Genomic DNA, 12,110 nt, shown 5'->3' with positions numbered 1-12,110 from the left:
CAAGCTTTAGTCTATGGAACTGTGTTAACTCAGCAAGTTATGTTAACCTAAAACCTATATCTTCATACTTATGTTGGGAGGCATATACAGGAGGCTGTGAAGAGGCCACGATATGAAAGGTATTATTGTTCCAATTAAACTCAATTAGCAGTAAAATTGATCGAATAATGGACTATATCACAAATGCCATAACTGAAACAGAAAAGAATTCACTTGTCACTAGTGGGCTCCCCATCTTCATAAGTGATCTGGATGATGAGATTAGGTGTATCCTTATGAAATTTACTGAGGATACCAAATTGCATGGAAAAGTGGACACTTCAAAAGGGAGAGCCACCCTGCAGGTAGACCTGGATAGGTTCGAAGAGTGAGCTAACAAGAACCTTATGAAGTTCAACGAGGACAAGTGTAAGGTCTTGTGTCTGGCGAAACATAATCCAGGAGTGTAGCACCAGCTGGGATCTACACAGCTGGGGGACAATTTTTGTCCCCACAATCTGAAAAGGATGTGGAGAGGCTGGAGAGGGTCCAGAGAAGGACCAAAAAGATGATCAAAGGACTGGGAAGCTGCCATACAAGGAAAATGTGAGAGGGTTGGGTTTGTTCCACTATGAGAAAATAAGGCTTAGAGGAGATCTTATCGCCATGTTCTAGCATTTAAAAGGTGGCTACAAAGAAGATGGAGACTCCTTTTTTACAAGACTCACACAGAAAAGAGGAGGAATCATGGGTATAAGTTACTCCTGGGGAGATTCTGATTGGACACAGGAGGAAAGTTTTTCACAACAAGAAGCATCAGCCATTGGAATAATCTCCCCAGGGAAGTGCTGGAGTCCCCAACACTGGACACTTTTAAGATTCAGCTAGGCAGGGTGCTGGGCCACCTTTGAGAATTTTAACCTGTGTTTCTGCCTAGCCTCTACCTATGATTCTACAATACTGCACAAATAGCAAAGTATCCACGGTGTTTCTATATGTATATACATATCTATTTTCATAGCCTCCTTTTTAACACACCTTTCTTCCTGCAGATAACTCAAGTAAAAAAAACATGTTATTTAGATAAGGAATTGCAATCACAGACTCTAACAGTTATTGCAGCTTACATAAGGTGATTTATCCGAACTATCACAGAAACCATATGACAACGTAAAATGGACTATGAACAATTTGTGATACGTAAACCTTGAGATAACTAACAATTTTTCTAGGTCTTTGCAAACTGACTTTCAATCTGGATTTGAACTCTTGTACTCTGCTCTAAACTGTAAACAGTAAATGAATGAGAAACAAAATGAAAAAGGTTTTAGAACGAAAAACCAGAAACCTTATTCTAAGTAAATATGAAATCCTAATGAAGACTTGCTTCAGGCCACTGGCGTATTTCTGACTATCACAAAGATTTTATTTGCTAAGACAAAATTATTTTTGCCTACCCAGCTGGGCACTGAGGAGTTTCAAGTGATACACATGGTTCTTCCGCCCAAGGTATTTCACCTAAAAGGACAAAAGGTTATACTGAGTCAGCATTAGAAAACCCCACATAAACAACAGAGAAGTTTCCTGGTTGATCTTTTTAAAGCTCTTCCTGGTACTTTTTCCACTTCAGTACAGAATTATAGAAATGTAGGTCTAAAGATATCTTTAGAAATCATTTAGCGCAACCTATTTGGTCCTCAAACCCTGAAAAGGCTAATGTTTACAATTATAAGCTAAAAACAAAACACATATATACTACACAGACAAGCAAAACAAAATTGGAGAAAAAATCACTAGAAAAGCTCAGCCTATGCTTTATACATGTGGTATAAATGGAAAATAAATTTAAATGGAAATTAAACTAAAATAAACTTAAATGGAAACATTTAAACTATATTCTGTTCAGAAAGGATTAATGCCTACATTTTTATAGATACCGCTTATATATTTAGAGATGATTGCTGGGCTCCCTATAGCTTTTTTTTAAGTAATTATTTCTATTCTACATAGATTATTCCCTACCTGTTCCACATCTAAAAAAAAAAGTAGATCTAGCACTTGAGGCTATGGTGTAGTGGTTAGGTATGCGGGGATGAAGGTTGGACTATATGATCTTCAGAGGTCCCTTCCAACCCCTAACATTCTGTGATTCTGTGATCTACACTCATTTACAATAAAGTTTTCCCACCTCTTTGGAAGAAATAAGGGAGGTCAATAAGAATAAAAAGAAGGAAAGTATCCAAACCAGAAAAAAATATAAAGAAAAGAGAAGCAGTGGCTGCATAACAGCTCACCACAGAAAGCTTCTCTCCCAGTAAGCAGCCAAAGGCAGGGATGTAGTGACCTTAATTATGTCAGCTCAATTAATTTAGCACCTCGTCAAACTCCTGACTCCTTTTAGCTTTAATTTGCATTTAGGTGATAAATGTAATATTGTATGAGTTACCTTAAATCTCTACAACATAAAGGAATTCTGGTAATAGATACTATGTTTTGTGCCACCAGCATACTCCTCAGACATCATTCTTGCTGATTTTACCAGTGCTATCCTTCATGTGTTTAACCTAGGCCTGTATGACACAATTGCCCATGAACAAATATATTCAGAAATAAGTAAAACATAAGAAACCCAACTGAAAATTACTTTTAATAAAAAGGAAGGGAAATTTTATATTAGGGATGATTACTACAATATGTACTTTGGATTTACTGAAGTTTGTAGCAGAAAACATGTATCCATCTACTTTTGGTGAAAAAAAAACAAAAAAGAAAAAGCTCCACATTTGATATACTGCTGCAATATTCAAAACATTCTGTCTTTTTCCCCAAAATACAAAAGGCTTCACATCAGAACATCTTCATTTTCCAGACTGTCACTGCAAGACTCTAACTTCAAGAAACAAATACATCTACATTTATATTTGCCATATTTGCCCATCTATAAATTTCATGGGCCAATTTATACATAAATCTTTTTGACTTTTGATTTACCTTGGCAAATACTGTTGTAGTTTACACAGCAGTCTTTTTTCTGCAAGCAGTCATCAGAACAAGAACAATAACTTCCAGGTATCCGTGTCTCACCACAACGGAAATTAGTGCAACTCCAAGATCGGGCTGAAAATCGGAAGAAAAAGGTTATGACCCGGTTCACAGAACTTCTTTGCATGGAAATCTGCCAAACAGGTAAAGGAAAAAAAAATAGACTTTTTGTTAAATTATCATTTACATGCCTTGCTTGGGTTGCTTTAGAAGTTTTATCTGAAAGGAAGACTTGAGATTTTGTCTAACACATAAAGCCTATTTCTGCAGCCATTGAAGGTGTCCCCACAGTCACACTCTCCAACGCCTTCCACCCTCTCAGGAAGATCTAAGTAAAAATAACCAAACCCTTATTTCTCTTGCAGAAGAGAAAGAGAAGAAATGGATCCTTTTCCTGGTCTTGCACATGATTCCCAGCAGACAGCAATAAAAGATTTAAAAGGGATGAAGTGGCCAGAAAAAGTGATAAGGATGAAGAAATATCTGAGCAGCTTGCAGGAGAACAGAGAGGGTAACTGGAGAGGAGTCTGGCCTCGATGCAGATCCAGAGAGGTCCCCTAGAAGAGGAGTGCACTTCCCCAAACCCAGGCACCCGCTGGCTTGCCCCTGAAATAGCTGCATTGTTTCAGGGCCCTAGTTCCACAGCTTTACTTGGGCCAGGAAACAGGCACTGCAAGTGCTTTGGTTATCCATGAGGGAAAAAAAAATACAGGCATCTGATCTGAGAAAGACATAGGGAAAGTTTGTGTTCAGCCAGGATGCCAAGTAATGGCCCTCTGAGTGCAGAAACTGCTCAACATCACCACATCCTTCCCTCCCTGAGGGAACATGACATAACTTCTGCCTATCTGTGTAAATACAAGAATTTATCCATTTCCTATCACTATTGCATGAAAAAACAAACCCAAAATAAAGTGGAAACCAGCGAGTACTGCCTGTAGAGGAACGTACTTGGCTCCACGCAGGTGTCCTCATAGTCCCAGCAGCAGTCCTGGCGCTCCTTTCCCCTTCCAGCCGCTGTCGCACCGGCAGCCGGGCACCTCTTCTCCGTGCGGCTCACCACACTTCTGTCTGCAGCTGACTGTAAGGAGAAGGCAGCGAGTCTGAGTGTCTCAGACAGTTCAGTTAAATGGATCATGGAAGCGGACTGTGGGAAGAAATGTGCTGAATAGTTTCCCAAATCCCTTTCCCAAGTCATCTCCCGATGTGGTCACTAGCACACGGGTTGGCAAGGCGAAAGGAAAGCTGTAGGCAGTCCTCTGGATGTTGGAGATCCTGGCAGCAGGGCTGTTTCTGCAGCAAGCCTCCCCAGGATAGGTGGCACAGGAGGCAACGTCCAGGTGTCCCACCCTCCCAGCATGAAGAGGAGGAATTTGTCACCTCACCTGCTCAGTTCTGGGTCTGGGATGCAAGAGGAATAGGAACTCCTACTTTAGATGTTCCACTTTGGGCCATGGACAGGGTGGGGGCAGCCCTGGGGGGCTCGGCAGGAGCCATAAGGCTTATTAGTGCACCTGGGACTCGGACCATGTCTCTCCCACTTAAGCCTTACAATATCCCTTAAAAATCTGCAGGTTTGGTTGTTTTGATCAGAAGAAATTAAAGGGTGCAAATAAGGGATCTCATGCTGGAAAATGGAGACATATATTTCCTCACCACAGCTCTGACACCTTTGTGCAGGGTGAACAGATTGCTCTGGCAATTCTGAGGACATCTGAAGACAACTCCAAATCTCCAAACACCAGCTGCAGCTCCACACTAGCCTCCACAAGGACAAGCTTTGTGTCCACATTCTCTGTGCTACAGAAGTACTGTTCAGACCATTGTGCGTGCCTACATTTCCAGCTTGCCTGTCCACTCACACTGTTAGACAGGTATAACCACTCAGATTTGCCAGTGCAATTCTACTATAGTTGCCAAAGGGTTCATGCTTTTGCAGGGTGCCACTGCCCACAAAATTTGGGCTTTAATATCCACTATGCAGAATCCATGAAGAGTTAAAATGATTTTTTTCAAGCTAGCCAGTTATTTCACATGTGGAAAGTTCTCGAGTTGTACCTTGCTCTTTATGTGCTCACATCAACAACTATTGTTCAATGCAAGAATGCTTTGAAAATAATTAAAGTAACAAATAATATATATACTGAGTATAAATGGATATGACAAAAGTAGAGATGGAAAGAAGTGATTAAGGGTTAAGTGTTTCCTGATTGGAGTCTGTTCTGTCAAGAAAGAGGTACTATTTTTCACAAATGTACAAAAACATAGGCAAACAGTCTTCCCATGCTTTTTTGATTAAAGTTTAGTGTATTTAATTTTTCCTCTATGCATTAGCTTTCTAACAACTCAAAGTTGTTCAAATGGTCTATCTGATTTCAAATGATGCAGAATGGTGAGTCTTAGTCAGAAAAAGCAGAAATTTAAAAATATAAACTTCTTCCTCTGTCTGTAATTGAACTGTTCACATCCTTCATAATTTGCAAGCCATGCTTTTAATTTCTTTACAATATTTATATATCTCTGCAAGGTCAGGAATTTAATATTTAATTAACTTTTATTCAGAATAATCAATTATAGGAGCTATAAGGAAATTTACCTTGAGTACATAAATAGAATCAATTGTACTACCACCAAATCATAGAATCAATTTTACTACCACCAAATCATAGAATCATAGAATGTCAGGGGTTGGAAGGGACCTCTAGAGATCATCTAGTCCAATCCCCCTGCCAGAGCAGAATCCCCTAGGGCAGGGCACACAGGAATGCATCCAGGCGGGTTTTGAAAGTCTCCATAGAAGGAGACTCCACTACTCCACTAAATGTATAAAATGACATGTCCTCCTGACTCTTTTCCAGGCCCCTTTCCCTGAGACCACAAGCCCTCACCATCCATCTTGACCATGATTACTTTTGCTCCCGAACAGCAACATTCTTTCCCACTGCCCTCACAGCAAATGCAACTGCACAAAGGTGCGTGACACTCAAGGCTGAGGCTTCACCTCCCCCTCCACAGTGGAATACAGTGTATTGCTAATTCACCTTTCCCAAGTAGGTCTGGTTATGAAGGTAGAAAATGAAGTTAGCCAGTCCCTATTAAGGGTTGCTCTGTAACACCTGCAGTCAGAGGCACCGAGACGCTAACACAGCGATTTGGTGCCATCCTTCACTTACTACAGCTACGATCAAGTTCCTCAGGTAAACGTCAGTGAAGACACCAGCTGTGGTTATCTACATATTTTACACAGAAAGTTGGAATTCAACACATGCAGTTCCATCTCATCCTAGTTGCTAGGCCGTTACTATTGAGAAATCTCAGAAGGTGATAAGACTTGATGAATAGGTAGGTAAAGAAGTTCAATATATGTTCATAAGGAATGAGAAAGAGATTATGCTTCCTTGAATACCTGCAGTATGAGATTACTACTGGTTTTGATTCTAAAGGAAGTGTTTTATTTAATTCACCATGTAGTGTTTGTTTGTTCTCATCTGGCTTAACTCCCTGACATCAAAAGGCTACTTTGTTTTTCTGACTGAAAAATAACATTCCACCAAGTCAAAACCCTTTTTACCATAGCTTTACAGAAATTGAAGTTTTCAGTGAAAATTCATAATCACTTTTAACATTAGCCACCTGAACAATGCCAAATGTGCACAAAGCTTACGTCCCGAAGATGGTACGAGGATATCTTTCACAAAACATATTGCTTAAATAATTGCAAGCTATTATATGTAATAAGATAACTCCTATCTCAATTTTCCTAGAAGTATTAACATGATAACATTTCCAAAACAGTTGCAAAGTATGTTTAATGCTTTTGGAAGGAGAAGCAGGACACTCAGTGGTGTAGGATAGGTTTCTCAAGTATAGATGGCGAGTGCAGTTTTTATACAATCCTACATGAAAAATGCAATAAACATATTTTCACAGGTGTTAAGTTTTCAAAGAGCATTTACATTATGCTATAAAAGAGCTTCTGCTGAAGGCCTTTATCAGATCTAGCTTCAGCAGTAACTATGCTAAAAGTATGATAAACATACCTTGCTCCTGGTCCCCACGGTTCAGTCCTAGTCCTAAACCTAGTCCCAGAGCTACAACCACCAAAGCACACAGCAGGACCTGCCACGTAGAAAAATAAAGTTCACAATTGTGATAAACGGCTATTAGAAATTAACTGTGTGATTATGATTTCTATGAATGTATAATATCTTACAAACTAATCATTTCTCTGAATTTGTTCATCAAAAAAATGGAGACATTCTGAGCACAAAGATAGGAGAATCACAAGAACGATAAGCTTGTGAATTGCTTAGAAGTCAATGCCTTAACATCACCCTTTTAACCTATGGCCATTCCCATGTTCTAATCAGGAAAGTATCTTCTGGGGCAAAGGTAGTAGGAAGTAATCAGTATATTTACCTGTACTACAAATTCTTTATCTGTGTAAAGAGAAGGTAATTCCTTAGCTTCTGTATTTTCCTGAAATGCTTACAGGTATTTCTTAACAAACTCAGCTGGATTGAGGCTGCAAGTGTCAAATTTCCTTCCGCGTTCCAGTTTCTCATAATAATTCACCCCGTTAGCGGAGGCAGAGGAAATTAGAAAAAGACAAACAGCCCAAGGAAATCACACAACAGAAAGCAGCATAACATTTGGGAGATTGAGGAAGAGTTGAGGAGGTCTCTACCAGATTAATAGACACTCAAGGTGAATTAGTGGTGTACACTGGCTGAAAGGTGCAGTGAAAAATTACAACCCTCTCAGTGTATTTCATAGGGCAAGCACTTTCCTCTTCACTAAGGCAACAATGGGAAAGAAAAAGCATACCATAGAAAATCATCATAAACCAGCCCAGTTTTTTTTCCATTTTTGCCTCAGAGCTTTCTTTTATCTCCTGCCATTTCCAGGAACCACCAGGCATTATCAAATACTAAGAATAAAAATTAAGTAGAAATAAAAGAAGCTTACTCTCATGCTCAGTGTTACTGTAATGGTGCCTCTTAACTGAGACTACAGGAATGGTAAGGAGCTGAGAAAGAACTGTATGTGTGGTAGGATATAACCAAGCACACCTACGCTGTCCTCTTACTTTTCGCCATCCCTGCTCACAAAACCACCCTCTGCCTTTTGTTACTGCCCATCCCGCCTTGCAGGAGCTGGGCAGAAGTGTGGCAGCAGGGAGGGCTGTACAGCTCTCAGCCACGGAGCAGCTCCACACTGGGACAGTCTAAGGGCCCATTATTTCTCCCCATAGATCAGGAAGGTCCAGGCACACAAGCCAGAAGAAAGTCAGCAGTGTGGCACGTTCCCAGCTAGCCCTCTCACAGGGACAATCAGGAGACACAATTGTGGCTCTGGCATGGCACTACCTCTTCTTCTGGACAAGTACATCCAGATGGGCTCTTTCCAGACTCCACACTTTCTCCTTGCTGTGCTCCTTGCAACCACGCTCAAGAATTTCCTGTTTCTCCCTTTCTGCCCACCCTCTCCAGGCTTAGGTCACTGATATTTTTCCCAAGCAACACCAAACACCAGAAATGCCAGTTACTTCCTTTGCACTTCCTCCCTTCCACCTTTATTTTCTTCTTGCTGCTTACTCCCTGGTCTTTGTACAGGACAAATACTCCAAAAGTAGGAACGGAAATGGAATTCCTGAGAAAACTGGGTACGAGAGACAGATGGGATGTGTTTGGAAAGATTGCCCAAAGTGGCAGAAATGCTAAAGTGCCTCGAAGAGAGACCCCCAGGTGTGAAAGAAGCAGTTTAATCCTACATTCAGTCAACAAGGACTGAGGACCAGGAAGTGCATTTGGATGAAAACAGTGGCCATTCTTTCTGGTCAGATAGGATAACACTGGTAACATAACAGGTCTTGTCTCACTGAGTTCAAATAAGCCCAGTCACCAGGGCATGCACTCTTCGCCATAAAGTTCACTACAGTTTTACCCTCCTTAAAACTCACATTTGTAACTGAAATAAATAGATGACAATAATCGAAAGCACAGCTATTACAGCAGTAGACATTCCCACTGGTGAAAAAAAATGAGAAAGCTGAAGTAAAACCCAAAACCTCATGGCAGGTGAACAGAGCAGGTGCTGCATTTATTATAGCACTCACACAAAGACCCTTGATTTTGGGACATCCATTGTTAAGGTAAAATAACACTGGTAGCACCTATTCAAACCCGTAGATTTCCCACAGCTAGCTTCTTTATCTAAATTCAGGGCTACTTTTTCATTAAAACGTTGTTCCTAATGTACATGCTCTGTTCTCTGGAGGACTTATTAGATAGGACTTATTAGACTATTTGTGAGCGCACAATCCTCTGCAAGCTTTCATAAAAAAAGTTTCCAAGGAAGTACTTCATGCATATAGTTTATCAAAAATGTGGATAAATGGTATAGAATATTAATAGTTTACAGCTTCAATATTTAGATATCATTTTTTTTCATATAGGCAGGAATTTGAAAACTAATGAACTTGAAAGTATTAATATGTTTTAGGATACTTAAATTTCTCACTTTACTATTCTAAGTAGCTCTTGAAAGTATAATGTATCATCTATCACAGGCATTTTTCCCATATTGTTTCTCACAATTTATTTATTTTTACTGAAGACTTAAGGAAAAAATATCCATTGTTTTATCTTCTCTTTTTTTGTTCTCAATTTCCAATATTTCTCTCATTATTTTATGCAATCCTTGCACAATGCAGCATGAAACAGGAAGATGTACCATGTGAAATTATTCTGATGACACAGAGCTGAAGACTGTCATAACTTCACTATCTTTTTCGTAAGGCTGTTTTCAAAATTATGTTTTGAGTCTAAAATCAGTACGTGTTGTTTTCTCTAAATTCCAATTTACATATGCAAAAGCTTGTGCAAACATCTACACGTGCATATGTATATAGTTAATGTTTGTTTCTTTCATATTCAGAAACAGAAGAGGAAAATTTTTTATTTGCTACAACAAAAGACAAAAAACCTACACGTTATTATTTACAAGGCAGCTGCATGGCTCTTAAAGCCCTCGGGAAGCCAGAAAGAGTTGACATGATATTTGAGACATGAGACTGACAATACTGGACAAAATGGTTCATTAGTCTTTTCCTATGCTTTGCTTCCTGAGAGCTGTTTTTGGCAAATCCCTTGTCTTCATGTTCTGTTTTGTTAATGAAAAACCCAGATAAAAAAGTAAACAGAAAGGAACTGTGGCTGCTTTGGTCACAAACATATCTGTGTTAAAGAAACGTATAAAATAAAGTATTGAATCAACATCTTTGCTGTGCAAAAGAACTGTCAAGTTTATTGTAGTAAAACAAAAAGGGCAGTTAACTGCCAGAAAAAAAGTTAAAATTTCTTGATAAGTACCTGAAGAACTTTAGATCTGCCAGTGAAGTTAGTGCATTCATTCAGTAAAACTTTAAGCACCCATTACCAAGATACCTTGAATAATTACAGAAATACAACGAAACTTCCAAAAATTCTGCAGATTTGAGAATTGTTAAACTAGCACCCCTGAACAGCAGCGCCTACTTACAGCACAGATGACTTTGTACTTCACGAGGGTTTTTTTCTTCACATACTCGGCTGGATTTAAAGGCACCTCATCCAAATGTCTGCTCTGATGGTTGGCGGTATCACCCAGAAGCTCCATTTTGCTGAGATCTGCCTCTCAGCCTCCCCAGCCGGGTTAGCTGCGACTTAGATGCTAATCCTGTGTCACGTATGTATGTACTTTGTTCTTAGGGGTTTTTTTACAAGATCCTAGCTTTTGCATCAGTGATAAGTTTGCAGGAAGCAAACGTAAGCAGGAAAACGTCTCAGAAAGGTCAAAGGGTGAAAACATTACTTGTGTACAGAGAACCTGTGACATTTCAAGATACGGATGGCATTAGGTAAACTCTTAACTGGAGATTAGAGTAATGCATTGCTAAGCAATAAAATGCAAAAATGACACAAATTCAAGTATTCAGCTATTTGGTTAAAAGCTTGCAATCCAGAGTATTTGTTATCTTCAAAGAAAGTGTTACATATGTTAAACAAAACCAATATGAAAGCTGCCAGTTTCTTAACGCCTATGTTTACAGGTCCCTTCCCTTATTTAGCACCAGAGGATTCCTCCCATGTAGTTTCAATCCTTCCTTGTTGATATATCTTTCAGGTTGTTACTTTTTTTTTCAGTATTGATAGATATACTCGTTAGAAACAAATGGTATACAGACAAATCAAATTAGTAGGAAAAAAAAGGATTTGTTTAAATACAATTTGAAATCTACTTGTTTTTCAGTTTGGTAGTTAATGGAAGGGCTGTTTGTTATGAAGATGCATGTGTAACTATTCAGACATTCATTTGATTCTGAAGTTGAACACTGCATGAGATGTAATTTATAAAAAATAAATTTATAATACTTATAACTAAGAAAAAGTCCAAAACACAGTAGTATACAAGTTGATATGAAGAAAATTAACTCCATTGCAGCCCAGAACAGGACAATCCCTACTTCTTAGTTCATACCATATGTGTCAGGATCGGGTCCCACATTATGCAACTACATCCCATGCTTTGATATATGGATGGATATAATTTCCTTAGTCAATGGCCACCTATAAAAGGTCCATAAAACGTTCATTGAGTTCACTTCTTCCATGATCAGGGTTCTATCTGTTATGGTGGTTGTGCAGGACAGGAGAGGCAGTGCGTTGTCTGGAGTTACTGCCTGGCGACACCTGTTCAGGTTGGGTCGCACCTGGAGGGCTTCTTTTGAGGTTTATCCTCTTTTCAGGTGTTTTCTGTTATAGTACTTACTACAACACGCAACTCAAACAACAGGTTAGAGCAATTTAAAGTTATACCCATTACAATCTCCACACTCAGTCACTTTGAACCATTCTGTAAGGTTTAATATAGCAATGAACTCCTCCCCTTGCCCTTGCCTTCTTTGCTTGAGGGTAGGAAGGCTCTGCAGAGGGATCTGGACAGGTTGGGTTGGTGGGCCGAGGTCAGTTGTATGACAATTGTTTAACAAGACCAAGTGCCGTGTCCTGAACGTGGGTCACAACAACGTCGTACAAAGCTACAGCCTT

The 12,110-nt window shown here is 39.5% G+C and overlaps 1 protein-coding gene across 1 annotated transcript in view; it reads right to left on the bottom strand.

Moving 5' to 3' along the window:
* ENPP3 (ectonucleotide pyrophosphatase/phosphodiesterase 3) overlaps positions 1–10,680 on the bottom strand; it is a 39,312-nt gene extending 28,632 nt beyond the window's left edge. The window contains 6 exon segments of the mRNA XM_009874692.1: positions 1,437–1,497; positions 2,971–3,096; positions 3,973–4,030; positions 4,032–4,102; positions 7,062–7,140; positions 10,564–10,680. Coding sequence (XP_009872994.1) covers positions 1,437–1,497; positions 2,971–3,096; positions 3,973–4,030; positions 4,032–4,102; positions 7,062–7,140; positions 10,564–10,680 — 512 coding nt within the window.
* Positions 10,681–12,110: the final 1,430 nt, after the last annotated feature.

This window comes from Apaloderma vittatum, unplaced genomic scaffold (assembly GCF_000703405.1).
Source record: "Apaloderma vittatum isolate BGI_N311 unplaced genomic scaffold, ASM70340v1 scaffold8598, whole genome shotgun sequence".
NCBI classification, from domain to species: domain Eukaryota; kingdom Metazoa; phylum Chordata; class Aves; order Trogoniformes; family Trogonidae; genus Apaloderma; species Apaloderma vittatum.
Note: the sequence above shows the minus strand (reverse complement) of the source record. Positions and strands in the feature narration are given on the sequence as shown.